At 41.6% G+C, this 25,855-nt stretch overlaps 1 protein-coding gene across 1 annotated transcript in view; it reads right to left on the reverse strand.

Annotated features, from left to right (window-relative positions):
- MAML2 (mastermind like transcriptional coactivator 2) overlaps window positions 1-25,855 on the reverse strand; it is a 338,927-nt gene that overhangs the window by 100,640 nt on the left and 212,432 nt on the right. Inside the window, exon 2 of the mRNA XM_033120686.1 lies at window positions 4,109-5,650. Within this exon, the coding sequence (XP_032976577.1) occupies window positions 4,109-5,650 (1,542 nt within the window). The remainder of the gene's footprint in view (window positions 1-4,108; window positions 5,651-25,855) is intronic.

Genomic DNA, 25,855 nt, shown 5'->3' on the forward strand with positions numbered 1-25,855 from the left:
AGATGGGAGAATTCTAAACCAAATATAGAATCCACTTGAGTTTCATAGATCTAATGTTGGGGCGGTGAGGGGGGGGGGTCACACTTCTAAGTGTCTGATTAAAAAGTTCTGGAAAAGATCACTTTTTGATTCAAGAGCATAGTGCTTTTGGGCTGAACTCTTGTGAGTACTGGTCAACCAATAACTCCTTCACACCTGAAACAAGTATTCTGTGCCATGAAAATAAATCAGAACTGCAAGCATTACATCCCTCTCTTGCCCTCTCCCATACCCTTCAAATCGGAAAGGGAAGAAAATTATAGTCAGGAGATATTTCCATTTGCAAAGCCACAAACATCAGCAAGGCAGAGTCACTGAAGACATTTTTTGAAACTCCAAATATCATTTGTTCTCCCAGTCTCTGGAGAAGGGGTTACTTAAAACCACCCCAGGCATGGAACAATAAAGATGTCTCCAACAATTCAATTATGCTGTATCCATCTCTTGGGTACCTCTAGTAGAAGAGAGGTGGGTACCCAATAAAGGGAGATGGGAATAGGAAGCCCCTAAGTTCAGTCTCTGCCTGAGCAGGCAGACCTGCCTGGGTTCAGAATTCTGAAAGGTGAAGAACAGGCCGTCTTTGCACACACTACTGGGTAAATTACAAGAAACCGATCAACAAATTCAATCTACTGTTTTGTAGTAGAAAGCCAAGCTTTCTAGCATGTCCAAACCTAAAAGGCTCCAATTAGCAAATCCCGTAGTAAGTCTTCCTGTGTTTCACACAAAGAGAGTATGACAAGCAGAAAAAAAATTGTGACTAGTGTTTTCATTTAGGATGCTTTAGTTGCTAAACTTAAGAGTTGCTTAATTACCAGTCCCTCCCCTCCCATGACTTTCGTCATGAATAACAGAGATTTAACTAATTTGAAATGAGAAAACACATCTGTGCTGTTTACTATGGATGGTTAAAACTACTCCCTTTGAGTTGAGAATACTTGGCAATATATTGAATGAGAAATTAAGAATTAGAAAAACCTTAGAAATATGTACATCCAGATGAAAGTTGCTTCTTAAAATTATCACCTTGAGAAGTAATTCATTTATTTTTTTATTGCCGTCAGAGAAAATTCACAAACCAAACTTGAAATGCAGTCCTACCACATCATAGTTGTTCTTTGTTTTTGACCCAAAGAAGCAGTACCCAGCTTGACTGTTTTCAAAAATCACCCTGACAGGATGAATATTATTGCATTGGTAATAATCCACTGAATGTACAAAAAGCTCTGAAGACAATCCTCAGAGAAAAACTCCAAAACCATGTTGAACAATAGCATCAGTATTAGAATGGGTCCAACCACGCAAAGGTGAATGCTTTTCAGCGGGCAATACTTATTTGACTACAGAGCTCTGCTACACTTGCTCACAACTCAGAAACAGGACTTCAGAGTCCTATCTCACAGAATCGCTAAGCTGGAAGAAACAAAGTGGTTCAACCTACAAAGTTGTAATAAAGATGGAAATCGGTAGCCATTGCCTGTCTGTTTAGAAGAGGCCGTTAGATTGAAATGCTTCTCCCATTTCTAAGACTTTTTTAAGGGCCTTCTTAAAAAGATGAAAATTATCTTGGCATCATATATGTCACATGCACTGAGAAAAGTAAAAAATTATCGAAGACATTGGGAGATGTCTGTTGATTTGGCCATTAGCACCCATTGGTGTGCTTGGGTCCTAGGAGCTCAGGTGGGAGCTAAGTGGTCAGCAATGTGATGTACAGTTGTTGATAGGAGCAGGAGAGCTGGAAATAGGATAGATGCTGGAGGTAGCAGTGAGGCTTCCAAAGAAGCGCTAATGGGGTACTAAAGAGATATATTTCCTGTGATAAATTGTTTATGTTGGTTAGCTCCATGATGTTCACCTGCCCGAAAGTCAATAGTGACATAGATATTTTTTGATTCTTTCAACAGCTTTGAAGGTTAGAGATTTAAGACGTTCTGTATCCCCAAAGGATTTAATCTACGATGTAGATTATGTACATGTGGGTCAATATTGAGAGAAATCTTCTTTTTGAGAATCCCACAATGATCTACAAGCGGTCATTCATTTCCCAGCAAAGTCTACCTGTGAGCTGGACAGACGGGGGGCCGAATGCTCACCCTTCAAAGTAGACCAGAATCCTGGTTCTGCTACTTATTATCATGTGACTTTGAGAAAGTTATTTAACCTCTGGGCCTCAGTTGCCTTATCTGTAAGATGAAAATAAGGGTATTCCCCTCATGCGGGTGAAATGAGATACCACAAGAAAGGGAGACAGAAGGCATGCCAATTATAGAATAAACACTCAATAAATGCTAACTCTCATTAATATCTCATTATCTATTATTTCCACTTTTACGGTCAGAAGGCTGGGCCCAGGAAGGGTACATTGCTCCCTACTCACCGTATTGCTAGACAGTAGAAGAATTAGGCATAGTTCTCTCTTATTCCTCCCATACTATTTCTGTTAGAATTTGAGACCTACTCCAACGTTTCTACATAATACTAATACTTGTTTAAAATATTTTGATATCATATATGGCTCTTTCACGATTATCATTATAATAGCCAACTTTATTCTAGACTCAGAGCTGAGAATTATCTCATTTCATTCTCAAAAAAATCATGGGATATATTATTATCAGTTTTAAAGGCAAGGAAACTGAAGCTTAGAGAAGTTCAATGACACAGCTAGTAGAATGTCAGTAAGAATTTGAACCTAAATCCATCCAAATCAAAATGGCTGCATATAACTTAGAAAGTAGTTTCACAATACAGTTTGTTGTTAAATGATTCCCAAACTACCCATGTTAAAAATGGAAGTTTTTAAAATACACATCTGACTCTACTCACACTCTACAACTTAAAAAAGACACACTTTTTAAGTGGATAAGCTGAAAGATTTACGTGGTACACAGCTCTTCAATTCTAGTTGAGTCTAGTTTTCTCTTGGCACACATCTAGGGCAAAGGTTAGCTTGGCCACAGTCTGTGGTGCTTGTGGCATTCTTTTCTGGTCAGTGGCCATGAAAACTACTCTAGGAATGGGATTGGAATTAGGCTCCGTGCCATCATACTGTCCTGACATATTGTTTTGACGTGTAATGTGCTGTCTTTGTGCTTGGACACTAAAGTAGACCTGTCAAATGATATGCACAAAACAATAGTCAGGCTCCCTCCCTCTCTCCCCTTCTTGGAAAGTTTCTTCTTTCAAGTTCCCTCGGAATCAGAGCTTACACACCAAGATGTGCTCTGGAGGCACAGAGCTATCTCTTCATACTATTCACGTTTGGGGCAGACTAAAACCTCTGTTTTATGTTAACCACAGGATGTAAGGTAACCACAGATTTTTTTTCCTTCTCTTTATAGTCATGACAATTTCATCCTGTAACACTTAACTCAGGCATTACTTTCTCCAGAAGCGTTCCCTGATTTCCCCTTGCTGGGTAAGATACCCAACCTCTGTGCTCTCATATTATTACCCTTTCCACATAGTATCAAAATGATAATTTTGAAAGCCTGTCTCCCTCTCCAGACTGTATTTGCAGACAAGGACGATGGCTCATTTAAGGTTGATACGGAGCCCTCATGCACCAACATGTAGTCACAGCAGGATTATGATGGGTTGGGCATTTAGACATTTCAATTGGTTGGTGTGAGTGTAAACTGGTCATTAAATACTCTTAATATCATGTCTGGCCTTACATCAATACTCAGCATAATCAAAACAGCATGCACGTGGTAGGTGCTCAGGAAATGCATGTCGACTTAATGGCCAATTTATTGACTGGATGAATAAACACTGGGCATATCAGAATCTTACTGAGAACTGGTCCTGTCACTAAAGGCATGAATTATAATGCAACATTCTTAATAAGCAAGAGCCTTGGGTCACCATAGCTCCCTATGACAGTAATGCCCTACCAGGAAATACTCGCTCATGTCTCCATGAGGTCTTCATATAAATCCGTCAGAACCACTACTACCCTCGTGGTCTTGATCCCAGCCCAACATAAACATACTGGTAAGCAAAGCATAATGACCAAACTAGATGGTCTCTGGGCACTCTGTGTTTGGAGCAGTAAGGCCCTTACCTGTCTGTGTTGTTGGGAGACTTGGTACCCCAGTCCTGTGATGGGCTGATTCTGCATTTTCTGAAGCAGGATCTTTTGCTGAAGAGGCAAGGGTGACCTTAGCAAAGGCTGGCTTGATAGAGGCTGGGTGGGCTGGGAGGGTGGCTGCTGCGGCTGTTGCTGCTGCTGCTGCTGCTGTTGCTGCTGCTGTTGTTGCTGCTGCTGCTGTTGTTGTTGCTGTTGCTGCTGCTGCTGAGCTGAAATTGAGCTCTGCTGCTGCTGCTGCTGCTGCTGTTGCTGCTGCTGCTGCTGCTGGGTGTAGTGTAGGAGAGAAGGCTTGTTTTGGGAAGGCAACACAGAAGGCATCTGTTGGTTTGCTTGATCTGAGTTAAAGTGGAACAAAGGCTTGGTGTTGCCAAGACGGGGCTCCATGGCCGAGTGCGGGCTGTTAATGAAATTTCGAGTGAGATCCTGAGGCTTTTGCTGCATGAGTGCGTCCAGGTGCCCTCCCTGGGCCGACGGGCTGGCCTTGTACATGTAGTTGGCCATGACTTTCGGCTGGCTGCTGCTGCCGGCTACCCCAGGCATGGGGGAGCTCTGTGGGCTGAATGGCTGCTGACCAAAAGACGGGCTGGGGATTTTCTCCTGCCCAAATGGACCTGGAGATGGCCCAGCAGAAGAAGGCAAGGCTGACCAGTTGGTAGGCTGGTGCTGCTGCTGGTGCTGCTGCATCCGGGCATGCTGCTGACGATTGGCCGCTATCTGTTTGAGCTGCTGGGCATGGGATACCTCCTGCCAGCTTGGCAGGGTCCGGCTTGCTCCTGGGGCTGTCTGAGGCTGAGCCTGGCTCTGAGGGACCGAAGGAATTGGGGATGACGTGGAGAGGGCAGAGTTAGCCATGGAGAATGCAGGGCCAGCTGATGGAGGCCTCAACTGAGGAGAGCCGGAGGGCCCCTGGGTCAGGCCAGGCGAGTATTCGCTTTTGATCACTGTCTTCTCCATAGGCAAGGGGGGCCTAGGAGTGTTCCTCTGGCTTTGCTGACCCAAGTCAATGTTAAATGGATCATCCTGCTTTATGGTGGCATTGATCATGTTCTCCAGCTCAAGGTCACTCATGGGAGGCACCGAGATGTTGGTCAGTTCATTGAACAGTTCCTGCAGCTCAGGATCCATCAATTGCTCTCCAGAGTCATCTCCGTACCTATTAGAAAAAATACTCTCCTGGGTCATTTGGCCGTCCATGTGCTTACTGCAAGACAGAGTCTCTCCCGGTTCCTTCTTCACTTCTTTTAAGCCCATGTTAAACATACCATTGCCGGGAGAATGTGTATGGGGAGGCAGAGTGTTCGTTTTTCTCAGGGGTGCTTGGCTCATGGGCAAGGTCCCAGACATAATCTGATTTTGTCCATTATTTACTTGGAGGCCCCCTTGTCCTGCAGAGAGGTTCTCCCCGACACGGATTCTTTTGATGTCAAGGAAGGAGTTGTCAACAAAGCCATTGGGCCTCTTGCTGTTGGCAGGAGACAGGTTAACTATCTGTTTTCGTTTCAAGGAACCCTGGAGCTGAAAGACAGAGGGGAAATAAAAAAAGAAACATTTGAGATGTGAATCCAGATATGCTTCTAATGCAAAGCGACATACTCCTTCAATGTTTCTTCCATTTACACACAGGACAAATTCAAAAAGAAAAAGGCACAAATCAAGCACAGTCTGGAATATAATGAAACTCACAGTAGCATAAATAGAACAAAATAAAATGCTTCTGGAGGAGCAGATCAATTAGTGGTTAGAGATCACCGTATTCCCATGATTGGTACGTAGATCAATGGATAAAGAATCCTTCATACGAGTCATCAGGAATCCTTGATAATATTGACAATCACCAAAGAGGTGTTGTTTTCTGGAGCAGCCCCAAATATTCCACATGTGTTCACAACACAACCCCACATAACTACAGACAAATGGAGTGAGCACAGTTTTGACCAAGATGAGAAACACTGAAGAGTCTAAAGCTAGGACGCAATTTTTAGTTTCTTTTTTCATTCACAGATTCAACCCCTTCATCAATATTATCCTCTAAGTAAGTAGTTAGAATGGTTGTTGTGTCCACGCTATCTGGTGTTCATCTAGTTTTCTTCCTATAATACTGCGGCTTTGTATTCAGGCCCATATGACAACATTGCGTGAGTGCAAAGAAGCCATGATTTCGTCATTTATCAAATAAGAGCTTCCTGGGATTCATTTCTTCTGTCGCTTGTGTCTGAATCTTGGAACCACAACCAAGGTGCAGAGACGCAGTACTGTACAGTGGTTAAAAACACAGGCCGTGGGAGCTGGCTAAACTAAGCTCATATTCCAATTCATCACTGAGTGTGATGTGACCATGGCACTTTACTTACCTGAGTTTCAATTTCCTTATTCAGAAAATGGGAACAATGGCACTTAACTAACAGGAAGAAATGAAGAATGCATGTAGAAGTTTAGCACAGTGCTGGTTAGAGTTAAGAACTCAATAAATCATACTTCGTATAAAAAGTATGGCTTACTATATTCTCAAAGGGGAGGACCTCTCTAAATAGCAACAGGAACAACAAAATGTGAACGTACTTCGTTCACTAACTCAGTGCTTAGACTGTACGATAGATATCAACTTTAGAAGTTATGATTTAAGCACCATACAGTCACACCAATACATTAAAAAGAAACCTAAAACATTCATCATTGTTCTTGAGATCTTTGTTGATTTGCCTCTAAAGTGAGAAACTACATCGATCTATCAACATGTGGCTTTCCCAGTGCAACTGACCTACTTAAATTATTTAATGTTTGCTCAGGATAACCGTAACATACCTGAGGCAGAAGGATACTTCCTGAATAGAAAACTCTATCGTTTCTCTTTCCCCCACTTTTCACTTACTACCACTCCACCATCCTTTTAAAGATTTCTAGGTAACCTAATTAAGAAAATGAAATTAACATAACTGAGCACTATTATATGCCATGTATTTTAAATACGGTTAGTTGGTTTTCCTCAGTCTTTACAACAACCCCACGAGATTTGTATTATTTTATAGATAAGGAAACCAAGGTTCAGAGAGGCTAAGTAACTTGCCTACTATCACATAGCTAGTAAGCGGTAGACCTGAGCTTTAATTCAAAGTCTGCGAAGTTCTAAAGCCTGTGTCGCTTCCACTACCGTGTTTCCCCGAAAATAAAACCTACCCCCAAAATAAGCCTCAGTTAAGATCATCAGCCAGACGGACACATTTAGTACATTATGACGATGTTCCAGAAGAAGATGCCATGACTGTATTTGAATAAATGTAGATTGTTGCACATGAAAAAGTAAGACATCCCCCTGAAAATACGCCCTACCGCATCTTTTGGAGCAAAAATTAATGTAAGGCCCAGTCTTATTTTCGGGGAAACATGATATATGGACTTCCATTATATCCACAATTGGCTTGTTTAGGGTTAGGGTTCACCCAGCACAAAGGGGCAGGGAACAGTGAGCAGAGAGACATCCTGGAGCTCTGGTAAGATGATGAGGAATCTGGGAATGGCTAGGAAACAGCACAGAGCCTAATGGGAGTGATATGTTTCTTGTCATGTAGCTCCTTAATACCTGTTTTATCAATCCCTTACCTGTAGTTTTACCCACACCCAGGTAGTGTGCGGTTATGGTGGATGTGCCATGTTGGTAAAACCAGTTTTTTTCCTTCTACCATTGCTAACTGGTAATCAGAGAAAGCAACCTGACCCACGCTGGGCCAGTCAGTTCTTTCCATGGGAATTCTGGAACTGGAGAAAGGGAAACCAGGCTCTCTTTGGGTGGCTGCACAGTGATTTACAAAACATGTGAGCTGTTGTTCTATTATGTCAAGCAGAGCCATAGAGAAAAGAAGTCTGTAAAAAGAGAGAAGAATGAAGCATAGAGGAGAGGCACAAGTTTTGATAACATTTGAGGGTCTGATTCAATCCCAGGCCAGCTCTGCATCTTTCCTTGTCTTCTTTGATACACTGTGGAAGCTTTATAATAAACTCCCCTTTTTGCTTAAGCTAATATGAGTTGAGCTTCTGTTATTTTCAACCAACATTCCCAACTAAGTCCCTGAATGAGACTTCACTTTCAGTGATGAGCAAGCGATTTGTAGCAAGGGGCCGAGCATACTTTGTATCTGGGTGTAAAGCTTCCCTGTTCCCCTTCTCTGCTGTCTCTGCATGTTTCCAGACTCCTAATCTTGTCCACTCACGCAGGTAAGCAACCTCAGCACAGAACACTGTCAGCCATCACCACGTTCAGCAGAAACTCGAAGGTGCCACTGTCTGTCCTCATGGGGTCAGAAAGAGCACAGACCAAAGAGGTTCGGCCATGTTACCTCAGGAGTGGTCACACTGATTTATTTCAGTATAAGTTACATTTTGAAGGTTCTTTCACAACTAATAAAGACCCAACAAAGGAATACATTCTTTTTCCAGGTTTGGGTTATCACCTTTGATTTATTTTCCACTGCTTTGAAAAAAACCTGTTCTACCAGATTCTCCCCTTGCTCTGGCCACTCCCTAGGTGGTGCAGTGTATACTCTGGGAAGCGGCCCTAGCACTTTTTTGAAGCCACCAGGGTTATAAAGGCAGTAAGAGAATTAGCAATGGTTGTAGTAATAGTGACCATAATAATTGTAATACTAAACGACAACAAAATTGTTTATTGAGGGCTTGGGTGCTAGGCATTGAGGTAAGCTATTGATATGAATAATCTCATTTGATTCTCACAACCACTCTAAGGATCTTCACAACAAGTCTATGAGGCCGATACTACAGTCATGTGTCTCTTAACGACGGGGATACATTCTGAGAAATGCGTTCTTAGGTTAGGCAATTTCATCGTTGTGCAAACATTACACTCTGGTGTGCACTTACACAAACCTAGATGGTGTACCCTGCGACATGCCTGGGCTGTGCGGGACAGCCTTTTGCTCCTAGGCTACAAGCTTTACACCACCTGACGGTACTGAATACTGTAGGCAACTGTAACGCAATTGTAAGTGTTTGTGTATCTAACGTGTCTAAACATAGAAAAGGTACAGTAACACTATGACATCACCGATTAAGTATGTGGAGAGGTAGGGGGAGGGCTGAGGGGGGAGACACCACTTGAGGGAGGGTGAGAATACATCAGAGGAAGGGAAAGGAGGAAGGGAGGGAGGAAACGAAGAGAAGGGGAGAGAAAGGGAGAGCAGAGATCGAAAGACAACCAGAGAAATAAGAAAAGCAAGGGGGGAGGAGAGGGATGGAGAGAGAAAGAAGAGCGAGCGAGGTTGAGAGAAAGGAACAGAACTGGGAGGGAAGACAGCAGGCCGCGGGCCCCCCTCCTCCGCAGGCAACTCCTCTCCCTCCCTCAGCAGCTCTGGCCCCAGCAGTGAACAGGTGCACGGGCTGGACAGCACGCGGGGCCTCCTCATCCGCTTACACTACCCAGAGCTACCGGTAAATCCAACATCGTCATTCGTCCCAGCCTTTCCTTTCAATACAGCAAATTTTTGTTTATAATCCATTATAATCTTATGGGACCACCATCATATGTGCGGTTAGGGTTTCTGGGTGGGAATTCCTGCCCGTTGTCAGGAATGTTTTTCACTTTCCCGAATCCCGAGATGTGAACTGTTTTCTGTTCTCCGTGATGAATTGTTTCCACAAAGTGATGGCCAATACTACCAACCACCTGGGTTCAAGGAGCCAATTTTACTGATTTCCCGACCAACTTTTCTCAGGATTCGGGAACAGGAAAGCGAAAAAAATTCACGAGGAGAACGGGCGGGAATTCCCACCCAGAAACCCTATGTGTGGTCCATCGTTCACCAAAACGTGGTTATGTGCGGCAGGCACATGACTATGTTTCTTGACCACCCTCCCCTTTTTACAGATGAGAAAACTGAGGTTTGGAGATTGCGTAGCCTTTCAAATAGTAAACAACAAAGCCAGAAGTCAAACCAAGCATTCCAACTGCAGAGGCTGTGCTGTGTAGCAACTGATACCCTAGGCTGACACAGGTACATGGTACCCAGAACCAGGAGCTGAGGAGGCATGGAGTCTAGTCCTGATTCTGGCATTAACTTAATTTGCTATATGAGGGAAGTTATCCCAGTTCTATGCCATAGCTCCTTGCTTTAGAAGCAGCATTATCTTTGAGAACACTTCCTTGACTGAAACCAGAAAATAACAGACTTTGAGGGCATGGGAATTTTTTTAGGTATATGTATGGTGTGGTGTAAGGTCACCTCTAAGGATAGCTTAATGGATGACTTAAGATGGGAAGCACAAGTCCTCCTTAATAATGCTGTGGGAGACAACCCATGGATAAAACAGATTCCATTAGGATTCCATGGGCATGATACTTTACCAAGAGAATTTTGGGGACATCCGGTGTCTTGTGTGGCAGATATTTCTAATCCAAGTCATGTCACTAAGGCCCGTTGAATGCACAGATGCAGTCGGCACCAGCTACTGGCATAATACAATCTAAATGATTCTCAAAGTTTAATCTTCCCTTTGAAGTATTTCCTTTGCTAAACTAAAATCTCACTGTCAGACACGTGGCTTTCAATTGTGGTACGGAATCGCCTAGAGTTCCGTGACAAAATGCAAAAATTCTAGCAGGAGCAGTGGAGGAACAGTTAGTCATTAATACCTCAGTGAGAAATAGTTTTTCAGAAAATTCAATGCCGCCTTTCTAGGCCAAGAATAGCCCCAGGGGAATGAGACTCCATCAGGGGAATGATGACAAATGAAGACATGGATTTAAATTGAGAAGAATGGAAGCAGGTCTAGAGCTATTGGGAGCTCCCCAACGCAGACATTTTGGGTGGTTGACAAATATGGAATGGAGGAAAGAAGACACCGAAGGGCAGTGTGCATCCTAAGGACCAGAGGGAACAGCAACTTCACAATACAGTAAATAACACGCTAAGGGGAGAGGGAAAAACCAGGCGGATGTCTCTCACCCAGGGATGTCTTATCCATAAGGCATGGTCGGCATACTGCCCGGGGCCCACAGATATTTTTCTTTATTTTAAAATACAAGAAAAAACAATGTTTAGATTGAAGAAATGTTTTAGATATAATGGCAATCTATCTATCTTCATGCCAACCCAGTCATAAAATATAGTTTTAAAATTTTGTAAGGAAGAAGGGGCCCTCAAAAAAGTTCCCGAGGCTCACAAAAAGCTCTCACTTAATACCTACTGTGTACTGAAAGCTTATTTGAAGACAGGCACTCTTAAAGACTTGTGTAGAGTCTTGATTAATCTCACAACTCCGTGAACACGTATTCCGATCCTCCTTTTATAAGTAAAGAAATGGTGGCTGCTGACATTAAGATTACACAGCGAATGATATGGAGGCAGGATGCCAACCCAGGTCTGTTTGGTTCCAAAGTCCTCCTTCTTAATCACTAACTCACTGCTTGCGTTCCTTCGGGTCTTTCATTTGCTACATGCCGACACTGTTCTGGATACAGCGGACACAGACAGCCAAGACAAAAGGATAACAGAATGAAGACGTATCACACGTGCACGGCAAGGGTGAGGGCATTCAGGACTCCCAGGGATGCATGGCAGGGGGAGAATGGTGATATCATTGGTTGGAGGTTGATGGTAAAAGCTCAGGACATCACCCTAAGAAAGGGAAGGGACAAAGGGTCACGTGGTCAGTCAAAAAGATTTATTGAGCACCCAGAGAGAGTTCTGAACCATACCCTATCAAATCATCCCTGGCATGAGGGAAAACATGCAGATGGTTAAGCTGGTGGCAGGAAGTAAAGGTTTCAAATGAGCACTGCATTTCAATGTTTACACTTTTTCCACTACCTAGGTGGATGGAGAAGCATTTTTGGTTTGGTACCATAAATCTGCTCCCCCAAATTATTATGTTTAATTTGTGTGAGATTAGGCATATAATGTCACCCTTTCACTAGCCATCCAAAGAAAGGGCTTCTTTGGGGAAAGATTTCAACATAGCAAGTCTGGTCTGGTTTGCATACTACACAGGAATCACTGTACTTTCCTTCGCTGAGATCCAGCAGACTATTTCTTTTCACTTTCGTCCTTGTTCTGATTCTTCTATTTGAACACCTCGATGCTATTTGAGGCCTGCGGTCTCTGTTGGGGGAAGGCGTAGGCCTGCTCGGGGCCGGGTCCAGACACAGTGGCCTGCCTGCCTGCCCCACGGGCTGGGAATGGAGGTGCCCAGATGCCTATAGACAAGGAAAATCCAGCACACAGTGGAATCTGGGCCGGGGTGCCTCGGTAAACTCTCCTTTTTAAACAGCTGTGCTTTATTCTTCCAAAGGACTCGAAACATAAACTTCCTGGAGAGATTTTAAAACGCCATTATTGCACAATCCTCTGGTTTCTGTTTCATCCCCTGCCCCCTATTCCTTTCCACAAAATAAATGCATTCTTTGTCTCCTGCGCTGCCCTAGAAACAGGGAATATGCCACACAAAGGTAACAATTCAGTCCATAGGTCACATTTTTTTTCTGTCTTTCTCAACAGAGGAGGCATAAACACAAGAAACAAAATGACCACTGCCTAGCCACTCAAGGGATTATCTTCATCCTATTATCTGTAAGTTTTCCTCAGGCCACTTTACTCATGGCTGTTTAGAGATAGGGTTGGGCATAGATAACATTAGAAAGAGACCAAACCCCCAAATAATTCATGACTCTTAATTGGATTCTTGACGTAAAAATGTATGGGAACCTGGAACTGTAAATTCTAGCTAATCGCAGTCCTTGAAGGTGAGAGCAATTCCTTCCTGGATCTCCTGCCCCGAAAGAAACAAGATGGGGCTTTCAGGCGTTTGCTGAAGATGTCAAAAAGCTCCGACTTCTTATTTGGCCTTTGTTTCATGTCTCTATAGTAATTAAGTTTGCCCAACTAGATTTTAAGCTCTTTGAGGGTGGGCACTTTGTCTTACACTTGACTGGGTTCCTTTCAGTACCTACCACAGTGATGGGCATTTTATAGGTGTTCGTAGTTTGTTGTTTGATCTCAGTACTTGGGAAGCTGGATCCTTCTAACTATCGAGCAGTAAAACAATGGTAAGAAGGGTGGCTGTGGCCGTAGGGAATGTTTTCATATTTAATTCATAAGCATTTTAATGGCTGCACTAGAGTTTTGCTTGAATAATCATTTTCTTCTGAATCCTGAAGTCAGAGGAATGTGAAGCCCTGAGAACAGGAACCACAAGAAAAGCTTGTCGTCATCCATGTGAACCAAAAGTGGAAGGGGCGCGTGAAGCTTTGTGTTGGACCCAAGGTAGTGTGCAGCCTCCAGATGGGATTCCAAAGGTGGGTTGCAATGCTAAGCCCCGTCTTGACTCCATGCCCTGTGTGGGTGCAAAGCACTAGAGCTGAAGGGGAGGCAGGCCACATTTCCTGTACTATTTGCAGTACCGTAGACTTTCGTTCCTTCAAGAATAAGTGTGAGTTTTTTGTTTTGTTTTGTTTCATTTTTGGTGGACAGCATGTTAGATCTACCTGGAAAATCTGTTCCACAAGGTTTGGACTCTGAGAAATATGACTACTTTAGTCAACAAAATAGCTATTCTTTATGATAAAGAATAAAGTTTAACATAGATAAAATTTTATGGGGAAGCAAGAGCACTACAAATTCTGGATCTTTATAAAAAAAAACACATCAACAAACTGTCCTTCTAAGACACTAAATGCCAAGATCTCCCATGTTCAAACTGTCTTTAAAGCCTCCCCAGTCCCTTATCTTCGATGGCTGGCTTGTAGAAGAGTAACTCGAAGAGTTGGAATTTGCCTCAGAAACACACTCATCAATTCAGTGCAGAGAAAGAGTGTTTCGTTACCGCATTTCTCAGTTTGGACACTTCCATCACTTCCCCTTGGAGAATGTGCCAAGTTTATCATCAACTAACAAAACATTCATTGAGCTAGAAGGGAAGAGAACCACCGCAACAGTGCTTCACAGAGGTAGGTATCCTGTTTTATCCAAGTAGGCTGTGGGGAGGCTATGGGATCTCGAAAGAGCATGGAATTCAACTAATAAACCTGAGCTCTAAATGCTGCTTTCCTCCTATTTATTGTATAAGCTTGGACTAGTCACTTACTTCACATGTACGATGGTGGGGATTAGCATCCATGTATGGAAAACACCAGCAGTGTTTCCAGCTCCGAGCAGCACTCCACTACTGGTAGCTCTTTTTTAGTAGGAGAGGCAGACCTTGAACCTAAGCCTGTGTGGCACTCAACTCCCCCACCCCTCCGCCATCCCTGCTTGTCATTCTGACCATGATGTAGCAGGCATGTGCTAGGCTAAGGCAAAATGAAGATAAAATGGGCTTTTCCTCATCTGTAAAATGGAATTTGTTACTCGTTCATTCAACAGGTATTTATCTAGCACCACGTATATATTCCACGAGACCATCTATGTCACAGGTTTGTTGTGAGGACCAAGTGGTTAAAGCACATAAAGAGCCTGGAACATTGGTCTTAAAACACAGTTAGTTCTCAATAAATGCTAGAACTAGTAAAAACAAACAAAAAGGAATTTACCAGTAGGCCTGGAAACAAAGCAGAGAGTAACAATACAATGCAATGGTTGCTCTGTGGAAGTGTGCGTGAGATTACAGTTGTAGAGAGAAGACTGTCTGAGAAAGATAGGAAGGGAGTCCTTCTCCCTTCCAACCAAATGCCCCCCAAATATACAAATGAAAGTGATGTTTTATGATAGTCTGATATACTGCTAGTGACAGTGTAACAAAACTTGTTGTACAGCACAGGGGATTGTTTAAATTAAATCAAAACGTTCAAAGTGGAATTATTTTCCCATGTTGTCTACTACCTTAAACAATGTCATTCTAGATCTATTCAGTGAGAACCATCACGATTACCCTGACAACGTTCACCTTAGCCATCCTCACTAGTCTCTACAATTGTCATAATGCAAGGGCTTGCCACGGCCATCTTTCAGAGATGTACCCTCTGTGTTTAACAGAAAAATGAACAGAATATTCCATAAAAGCCTGAAAAACCCAGTTACTTTGTGCCTGAAATACTTTAATCATGACTCATTTTTGACCAAAATATATCGAAGCAAATCCAAAGTAAATGCTATGTCTAAAATGTTGGCAACTCTCTTGAAATCTCTAAATGTCCTCCTCAGCAGAACGTACCACGTATTAAGTTTCATTAATCAAGTGGCTTCTCTCTTCCCTTTCGCTGGAGGGCCCAGTCTGGAAGCTTCCATTCTAAGGGGCCTAGCTCCAGGTCCACATCCTCTGTGAGGCCTTCCCCTCCTACTTTCCCGCATATTCTTTCTTCCTGCTTTAATGATTTTAGCACTCTCTGACTTATATTGTTTTTGGTAATCGACTCAGGTCTGCAAGTTCTTCACTTCAATATGATTCCAAGAAGTCAGAAGAGAGAGTACCTTGTGCATCTCATCTAATCCCACAAGCTCAGTCCAGCCCTAGCCCAGGGAGACACTCACTGACTAGCTGATGGTTTGTCTTATTGGGCAGGCAATGGTCTGGGAACACTAGATAAGTCAGTTTATAGAGCATCTGTGGTTCTCTGCCATTGGCCATGAACCGCACCCCCTTTATAAACCACAGGGCTGATTCTTTGCAACTCATTGTAGAGCTGCTTGGTGTGGGGCAGAGCTCAGAGATATTGAAGAGGTAGGGAAATCATGGATGTTCTAAGAGATTGGTATTCTTTTCTTATGCTGGTAGGAATTGGACTCATCCCAAATTGTTGGCCAATTTGAATATCAGGAAAACCTAGATGACAGAGAGAGTGCCCTAATATCATTCCAGTGTTGTCTATTTTGGGGTTTGAATGCAGGTACTAAAGAGCCCCCACCTTTTTGTAAAATAATATAAAACACAACCACCTCTAATTCCACGGCAGCATTTCCCCTTCATCTTCAGTGGCCTGTTGGACTTAAACAGGCCTTAAATGTCCTTATCCCTCTCAACCTCTTTCTCTCATATCACAGTCTTCATTCTTCTTTGGGACCCTCTGCTTTAAGCACAGTGAGCTACCAAGTATCCTGTACTACATTCTGCAAATTGGACCCTAGATTTTGCCTCCCCCTCCCACCCCAATCTGTTCTCCACATAGCCTCTTCCCATCCCAATGTGTTCTCCATATAGCAACAAAAGGGCTCTCCTTCTCACACCCAAGCTCCAGTTGAACAGAGGTTTGCACCACGTGGGTCCACTTATATGTGGATTTTTTTCAATAAATATATTGGAACACTTTTTTGGAGATTTCCTTACTACTGTGAAGCAATAATATTGATTATATTAAGCGACCATAAAGCCATCATATTGCTGCTTCTTCGTTATCGGTGCATGAATCATCATAACTGTAAATACATATGAATTTCTTTTTCACATTGTCTTTTTACTTCTTATGTCTAGTGGTACTAATATGTACCGTGTTCCCCCGAAAATAAGACCTAGCTGGACAATCAGCTCTAATGCGTCTTTTGGAGCAAACATTAATATAGTTTACAGTAAAATAAGTAAATAGTCTTACAGTCTTATAAATAGTCTTATAGTAAAATAAGACCGGGTCTTATTAAACATAATATAATATAAGACTGTGCCTTATATTAATGTTTGCTCCAAAAGACACATTAGATCTGATTGTCTGGTTAGGTCTTATTTTGGGGGAAACACGGTATACCATCTACAGTGTTTTGTGTCTTAAAAGATAACATTGATGTAAGTACTGACAGATGATTCACCTTGTAAACAGACAGTGCAAACTTACAGTATTCATACAGTATGGTATTGTAAATGTACTTTCTTTTCTTTGTGATTTTAATAACATTGTCTTTTTTCTAGCTCACTTTATTGCAAGAATACAGTATATAATACATATAACATACAAAATGTGTTAATTGACTATGTTATCAGTAAGGCTTCGGTCAACAGCAGGCTTTTAGTAGTTAAGGTTTTGGGGAGTCAAAAGTTATACTCAGATTTTTGACGGCATAAGTGGTTGGTACCAAAAACCCCTGAGTTGTTCAAGGGTCAAATTTTTTTCAAGGGTATTTTATTTTTAATTCCCAAAACACAAAATGTGATTTCAGCTTCAGATCTTTAGCATATACTGTTTCCTCTAATTGGAATACTCTCCTCCTCCCCTAACTCTTCCCACTCTTATCATACCAGCTCCTTCTTTTCTTTTAAATCTCACCTTAATGTGACCCTACCAGAGATTTCCCATGACCACCTACAAAAAACATGTTCTCGTTGTTTTAAATCACAACTGCTTGATTGTTTCCTTTACAGTACTTATTATAATTCCAAATATTTTTATTAATTTGCTTCTAAATTTTAAATCTGTCTCCATGTTATAAAATAATGAATAGAGAGGGAGGCTTGAGCTGTGTCTATCTTGTTGGCCACTATCTCATCCTTAGTGCAACCCAAACAAATATGAGGTAAAAAAGATTGTTTAGAGCAAGTAAAAATGTCTAGAAAGAAACATTTTAAGATGCTGAAATACTTTCTGGTGGTGGGATGATGAAAAAATTTTTTCGCAACTTTGCTCATATGTCTGTGGTTTCTAATTTTCCTATATAGAACATATGTTATCTATATATTAATTATTAATACAATTGACGTGAAGATGTTATTCAATATGTCTTCCCTTCTCTGAGAATCTGACGCTATACCTTCTAGTAGAGGAGTTCTGATTATGGGACATCCCATTTTCCAAATCCCAGCAGACTGGATCAAGGTGGACATTTGACTCCAGCTGAACCAATTAAATGCTTTCCTAGTAATCAGGAATTGAAACACGACCTTCTCAGCAGTCTCTGCACACATGAAATGAGAGATAAGTAGGGCTGCCTGTATTCTCAGCCATGTACAATGAGAGACAGAGAAAACAAGTCTACAGAGATAGGAGAATGAAACCGATGCACAAGGAAAAGCCAGGATGAGGCACTACCTTGAGAGAATGAAGAGAGAGAGAGAGAGAGAGAAAGAGAGAGAGAGAGAGAGAGAGAGAGAGAGAGAGAGAGAGAGAGAGAGAGAGAGAGAGGGAGGGAGGGATGGAAGGAAAGAAGGAGAGAGAACAGAGAGAAAGAGAAAGGGGGAAGGGAGGAGTAAAGAGGGGAGAGGGAGGAGAGGGGGAGGGAGAAGGAGAGGGAGAAGACAAGAGATTCCCGAAGCTTTCCAGTTCCTGGTTCGAGTACTTTGAGAGATTCAATTATATTTCCTGTAATTGAGACACTCAGTAACCTTCCAATGAATCTCTTCCCCCCACTGCCTCACACTTTATTTTTTTGCTTGTGATACTTGAAGAGGGCTTCTGTTACTTTTGACAAACAATTCCCCACTAAAACAAAGATGTAATGAAGTCAATAATTACATCAAATTAAAGATTTCATAAGGTAAACGCACATTTTTCCTGATTGATTAAAACTGAAAAGCTGAGTAGAGGCTAAATGCGCGCATTTATTTTGGTTTCTCTTTCAACCTTCCAGGTGTGGTCATTACCCAGCTCTTCCACAGCCTTTATGAAAGAAGAGCATTATGAATTAAGAATGAAGGCTGCCGCTCCAGACAGCAGCATTCTAACAGGGCTTCCATTGTCCTCACATATCTCTACATGGCATACCCAGGGGAGGTCCAGAGATTGCTTCTCCATCAATTCTCCCCTCAGTGGACAAGAACACTCTGAAAATAAAACCACCATCTGAGTCATGTTTAGACAACCCAGGTCTGCAACGTGTTAACTGGTTTGGATGCAATCACCTGGAGACAGAGGCGGGATGAGCAGACCTTTTAAGAGGTCCCTGCAATTTCAGGCTCATCTTTAACTCCATTACAAAGGAATGTTAAGCAGCATTTAGACGGTAGTTTGGCAAAATACCTGAAAGCACCAAACAGCTTCTTTGATGTTCTTGGCATTGATGTCATCATTCTTTTGAAACTTTTGAAGAAATATTTTTCTTATGGCAACCGTATCTAGGTTCCATATAGAGTGTTGATGTGTGTTTTCTCTGGTTTAACGTTAGCCTGAGTAACTATGAACCATATAGACAGACACTCTTTTAGAAGGTCCCTCAGTTTTCACTCTGAGTCTATGTTTATTTTCACATCAAAGACACATCTAAGGGGAAATTGCTTAACTAGCTCTATGAAACTTGAAGAGGTTTACAGAGATATTTGGTTATAATTGAAAAAAACAAAACCAAAACCTACACTTCAGGCAATTTAAGCCTTTCATGCCTGGAAATGAGAATTTATAATGGCAGGTACAAAAGTTCCTTTGCTTTCCATGAAGGTCTCAAGGCAGATGTTGTTTTAAAGCAGGCATTAAAATCCCACTATTTGCCATACATTTATGAGAAATGATTCTTGATGATTTAAATAACATTGAATGAGGGACAATAAAGCCTTTATTTATATTGTTTGCAATTTAACTGCTCTTTGAAGCAATGTCCTATAGCGATACAATGCCCTCACTTTGATCTAACTTGCTCAGCCCAGTAATTATATGACTGAGATGACTTCTCCACCTGACAGATTCCAATTCTTCATGTGTGGTCATCTTCTTTGAAGAGGGAAAAAAATAAACCTACCTATATTGGGAAATAAAACTTTAAACACGTCAAAATTGTGAATCAAGGGTAATTCTCTGTGTCAAAGCAGTAGGCTGGGCAGAAGGCCTTTTCCCATTTGATGAGAACCACTGTTTCCTGGTACGTGTTTACACTACTCTTGAAACTTATCTTTAAAGAGGAATATGGTACAGTTTCTTTCTGTGAATTTGTTTCATGATAAAATGACATGCATCATCTTAAAAAAAAAAAAAAAAAAGAGAGCAGAATGTACTAACCTGGGCCTTGAGCTAACTGCTAACTGACTGCTCCCTGATGAGAAAGAACTGTTCACCCCGACACGAATGGTCACGGGATAATCACACAAGTAAAAGAGCTCACTGCGCCATTCCACAAAGAAAACTGTTTACTGTGTTGCTTGAGCTGCTTGGAATATTGAAAGCACAGTCTTAGGAAGCCCCTAATCCTAAAAAATATTGCTGCTGTTTATTTTATTTGCCTTTTAGACACAACACAGGACAGATCTGAACTGAGAAAGCTCACCAAGTAGAACTCGGTAAATTGCTTTGAATCCAGGATGTCAGCAGAATTGATACCACTGGACCTTTAGCCTCCTAACCCCAAGACATTACATTTCGTCACTGTACCTGGCTCACAGTTAATATCTTGTACCCAGTGGTTACATTACTAGAGTTAAATACTTCTTTAACTCTGCATGTGTTATTTCTCCATAGGTGCCATTCTAATCTCAAAGGGTCTCGTCTACCAGTGTATTTTCTTCACTCTCCTCAAATCCCACCTCAAAACTCACTCCTTTCCTTCTCAGAGCTCAGTTGTGATCACTGCTGTTATTTTGTACACCAGTAAGCCCCTCTGTCCATAGTTTGCTTTCCTTGTATATTTAAATGCTGTGTTTATAAACTGTTAGTATACCCTTTTCAGTCCCCTCAGCAAGACTATAAATACCATTTTGTCTTCTAATGTCTTTTTAGGTAATATATTGTAGTGGTCATGAACCTCAGGCTTGGCATCAGACACTTGAACTTGAGTCCTGGCTCTGTCCTGTGCAAGATAGGAGGCTCTGGGAAGTTTTCTTAACCTCTCTGAGCCTGTTTCCTTCTCTGTAAAATGGAGACAATAGTTCCAACTCAGCAGCTGTAGTGAGTCTCCAATGAAACAATGTCTACGAATCTGTACTCAAAATGCAGCAAATAATAGTAACTGAATAAATATCGGCTATTTTTAAATTTAGACTTCTGGGTCCTCTTACAAGACTTAGATGAGTATTTAGCACATGGCAGAAAAAGGAGGAGAAAACAGCATTCACTGAGTGGCTACTCAATGGAAGGCACTTCCGATACGTATCTCAATGAATCTGAGCTTCTCTACTTACTAGTAGTATGACCGTGGGCTGGTCACCTAGCTTCTATACTGTGATTTTTTCATTGGTAAAATATATCTAATAATTATACATCACAAAGTTGATGCAAAGATTAAACAAATACATGTGGAGTGCTTCAAACTGTCCCTGACACATAGAAAGTGACAAACATTATTATTATTGTTATTATTATTATTATTATTAAATCCTTACAAGAGCCTTGAGAGTGAATATAAGGAAGCTCCTTTTGTAGATGACAGAAATGAGGCTACAAAAGTTGAAGCAATTTGACCAAGGTTGCCCAACTAGTAATTGAACCAAATTAGCCTGACTGAAAAATCTATGCTCTTTATGACATGTATTCCCTGGGGGAATCTTCCATTTCACGCTACGGATTACTCCAGGGAAGGACTATAGTGACAACAGATCCTGAGGGGCATCACAGGCAAAGCTGAATGTAAAGCAGGTCTGGGAGGAGGAGGAGGTAAGCAAGGCTCAGCAGGATGCAGGAGAAGGCCTGTTGGCTTAGACACCATGCAGAGGAATACGGGCTCAATTAGGAAGATGGTGGGTAGGCATCGAAGGATTTTAAGCAGGGGAGTGACCATGATCTGCAATGTACTTTAGAAAAAAATACTCTAACAAACATTTGCTGGTGGATTAGAGACAGGGTATCTTAAGCAGGAAGAGCAGTGAGAATATTTTAGCACTCAGTAAAAGACAGTGAGAACTGGACTTGCGCTAAGGCAGTGGCAGTAGAAATGGAGATGATGGGAAAGAATTTAGGAACCAGAAAGCAAGTGAACTTTCTTTCTGACCAATTGCACGTGAGAAATGTGAGAGATTGAAAGAGAGAAAGGAATTAGGACCAAATCCAGATTTCTGGATTAGTGACTGAGTAGATGATGGAATTATTAGCTAAGTAAAAGAATGTAGGGAGAGAAGCATGTTCCATGATGGCAAATAATGGATTCAAATTTGGATACATCGAATGTGAGCTGTTGTGGTGCATGTGAGTGGAGATGGTCCCTTGCTAGCTACATATTCAGGCTCATAGATCAGGAGAGAACTTTTGGCTGACTAGATAGGTTGGGTAGAAATGCACATAAGCGTTTATTGAAGCAATGGATGTGGTGGTGAGTGTCCAAATGCGAGTGAGGAGTGAGAAGAGAAAAGCGGGATGGAAATGGAACTCTAGGGAACATCAAAATTGAAGGAGAGAGGAGGAGAGGCATAGAGTGGAGGAGATAAAAAGGTAAAGGAAGGATGAGAGCTTCTGAGAGGGAATGAGCAATCTCATCAAGTGCTGCAACCTCATCAAGAGATCACCTGGAATATCTATTGCATCTCGCATTTGATGGCGGTTGGGGAAGGATGGCAAATTGCAATGTGTTGAGGATAGAAAGAGAGGTCCCAAAAGGAAACCAAGGTGGGTAGATTGTTTGTCCTAAAAGCTAAAGAGAAATAGGATAGCAGCTAGTGGAAGGTACAGGGTAGAAGCCTGCCTGATCATTGTTTATGTCCTTCCCAGCAGCTCGTACAATACTTTGTATTTTGTAGGTACACAGTTAAACATTGTTGAGTGAATGATTCTGTCTTCTTGTCTAACTCTTTCACTTTTTCTCACTCATTTTCTTCCATATATTCTCCTCTTCTATATCCCAGTAAGAAATGCAGTGAGGCTGTAGTTCCTTGTTCAAATGCTAGATGGAAGGCATAGAGTTTTCCTGTTTCTTCTGGAGTAATTAAGTAGATTGTATGTAATAGAAACCTCAGTATGCTTTTGAAGTCAGCCAAAATATGAGGGAAGCCAGACCACAAGAAACATAAGTATAATTGAGGAAGCAGAGGTGTTACATGCAAGTATTCTTTTGGTTTGGTTTCATGTCCAAATAAATAAGGGTAAATGGAAAAATCCTGTTTGGGGAACAAAAAAAAATTATCCAAAGAAAGACTTTAAAAGAGATAGATGGCATTGGGTAGCTCCAACGAAAAATTCAGTAGCATAGATTTTCAGGAAATCTAAAGATACTAAAAGCCTATTGACAATGGTATCCTACTTGATCTTGATAACCAAAGGTAGTTCAAAGCATCAGGATTGGGTCTAATCACTTGTTAAATTAAGGTCACATGTGGGAATTGCTTCTGACCAGACGGTTTCATGTCACTGAATGAGAAGGATCTAATGAAGTTTGATCTTTGGATGCCTCTCATCATGTATTATCAAGCCTGTCATTTTCTCCATCAAAGAAAATGTAGTCAGAAAATAGAGGGAAAGAAGAGGGAGAGAACAATCCAACAACCCTTGATCCAACTATGCATCCATTCAGACCATTCTCCATTATCTGTGTTCACCTAGCAGCCACACATCATTTCATTTCTTGCTTTTGCTTCTCATCGTATTTTTAAACTTTCAATATCATTTAGTAACATTCTTTTTCCCTCCATGATATCTAGTGTCACAGGTGCCTTTTTTCTTTCTCTTTATTACTTTTGGCAGTAGAAAGATTTTTTCTTTCCCCTCTCCCATTGACCTTTACCTATTTCTAGCAAATTCATGGCTTGATGACAAGAGCTAACACAGTTTTACGCAGATACAACTTATCTTTGCATGCAGTTGGTCTGTGTGCATGTGTCTGTGAAAGTGTGCTTCTCTTTTATTGTTTGACTCCTTTTAACTCCACTCATATCTCTCTAATCACAGTTTGGAATTCACCTGAATTTCCCTGCTGTGAGGGCTGAAAAAGCTGACATCAAGTTGCTAAGACCACAGCTCTAAAAAGGAAATAGCACATCTTTATTGGTGGGACCCATTAAAAGATATGAATGTGAGTTTTTTTAAGTAAGATGCTGCCTGCATACGCATAACCTTTAGGTGCTTGATAGTGACACTGTCCCACATGTTAGCCATCTCCTCCATAATTAAAGAAATACTTTGAAAAAGAATAGGACTGTTTGATTTTTCACAAGGAAACATTATACTGGGAATTCAGAGCCCACAGCTTGCTATGCCTAATCCAAAGCTTGAAAATTGTTCATACAAATCCTTTCACGAGGCTGGGAGAGCTTTCAGCATTCTAGCTTCATTCTTCTCTGAGGGAGAAAATTTAATTTCTTATGATTTCTTAGTGTCCATTTGCAAAGTTGTTTTTTTTCCCCCTTAAAAAAAAAAAAAGGTTGCCATAGCAACAACCACCTAACACAGGGCATTTCCTTGAGGACTGATAAATGCTGCTTGTTAAACAAGCAGATGCCTATGTCACATAGAAGACCAGAGAGAAACACCAACATATCAGTCAGAAAAGATTAACTAAATGGGGAAAATAAGCAATTATTTGAAATGGAAATGGAAGCATCAATGGATTTTTCCATGGATGGGGCACTCTACACATATCATAGCTATTTCTCTATAACAAGGCCAAGCAAACAATTACGTGGTGAACAGATTTGACAGGGTCTTGAACGAGGTGACAAAGACGAAATGGGACTCAGGCCATCCCCTGAAGCTTTGATTTCTGCCCGGAGTTCAGTGGCCATGTTGTGCAGTATGCAGCATGACGTGCTACAGTGTCCATCTCGACGGAGTAGCCTTGGGCCTGCCGCGCTACGTCGCTGGAATGAACATGTGTGCACATCAGCTCCCCTCTCCTGGGGGAAGCTGGACTAAATAGCCTGAGCCATTGGGTATGCTCCTTGACCTACCTCCAATGTCACTAGGAGTATTTGTGCTGACATCAGTGCAGTCTACGAAGTACTAAGGGGACACAGAGGCTATCCACACAACCAAAAGAACTGTTCTTACACTCCTCTCTCCTCTCTGTGATTCTACTTCCTAAGCAGGAAGGAAGGCCTCTGATCCACTCTTGCCTCAATTTCACTTCACCCTCCACAGTCATGTGTTTAACATCTATGCATTAGCTATCCCTTCCTCCCATAACACATTTACTTGAAGGGATAATTGGCAACATGTTCCTAAGGCCTGATATACTCATCACTCTTTGTGGAATAAAGAAACATACCTGGCCTAATGGAAAGTGTCCTATGAAAAAAACTCTCCAGGAGAAGCCAAGAGAAAAAGTATAAAAGCCACTGGGTCAATTGCTGAGAAGAAATGCTGTGATTTCCCTCTGTGGGTTTGTCAGCGAAGGATCTGCCCTCTGCACTATGGGCCCACTCTGCATTTGAGTCATGGAAAATAAGAGAGCAATAGGCAAGAATGCAGGAATATGTTTGGCCTCATCTTTTATGAACAATCTGAATTCAGTTTGCATTTTGCAGTGCAAAAACAAGCATAGTTTTTCTAGAAGATAAATGAGAAGGAGGAGGAAAAGGAGAAAACTAGAACACAATAGAAACGTCTTTAAAAGAAAAAAAAATACTTTGTTGTTTTTCTTTTCTTCTTAATGACAAGCAAGGAATACTCACATTTAATCATGCTGTTCAAAAGGAAACATATTGTGCCAAAATTTATATGAGGAGAATTTCACTGCCTCGCATTGTTTTACTTCAGACCCCTAGTTTCTTTGCCTCTGTATTTTCAAATTCTTTCTTCAAATATCTATGCCCTTAGGCAGACATATTAACTCATTTTATATTAAGAATCTCATTACATCAAGTAAAAATCGTAAGCCTGATAAAATGATTTACCCCCTCAATTTAACTTTTCTTTTAGTCTCCCACCAGCTTCCCTGAAGTGGTTTTGCTGCCAAGCTATAATACTATTTTAGACTGAGTCATCCAGGCACAGTGAACAGCTTTTCCTCTGCTCCT

The sequence above is a fragment of the Rhinolophus ferrumequinum genome, chromosome 11 (genome assembly GCF_004115265.2).
Source record: "Rhinolophus ferrumequinum isolate MPI-CBG mRhiFer1 chromosome 11, mRhiFer1_v1.p, whole genome shotgun sequence".
Classification (NCBI taxonomy): Eukaryota; Metazoa; Chordata; class Mammalia; order Chiroptera; family Rhinolophidae; genus Rhinolophus; species Rhinolophus ferrumequinum.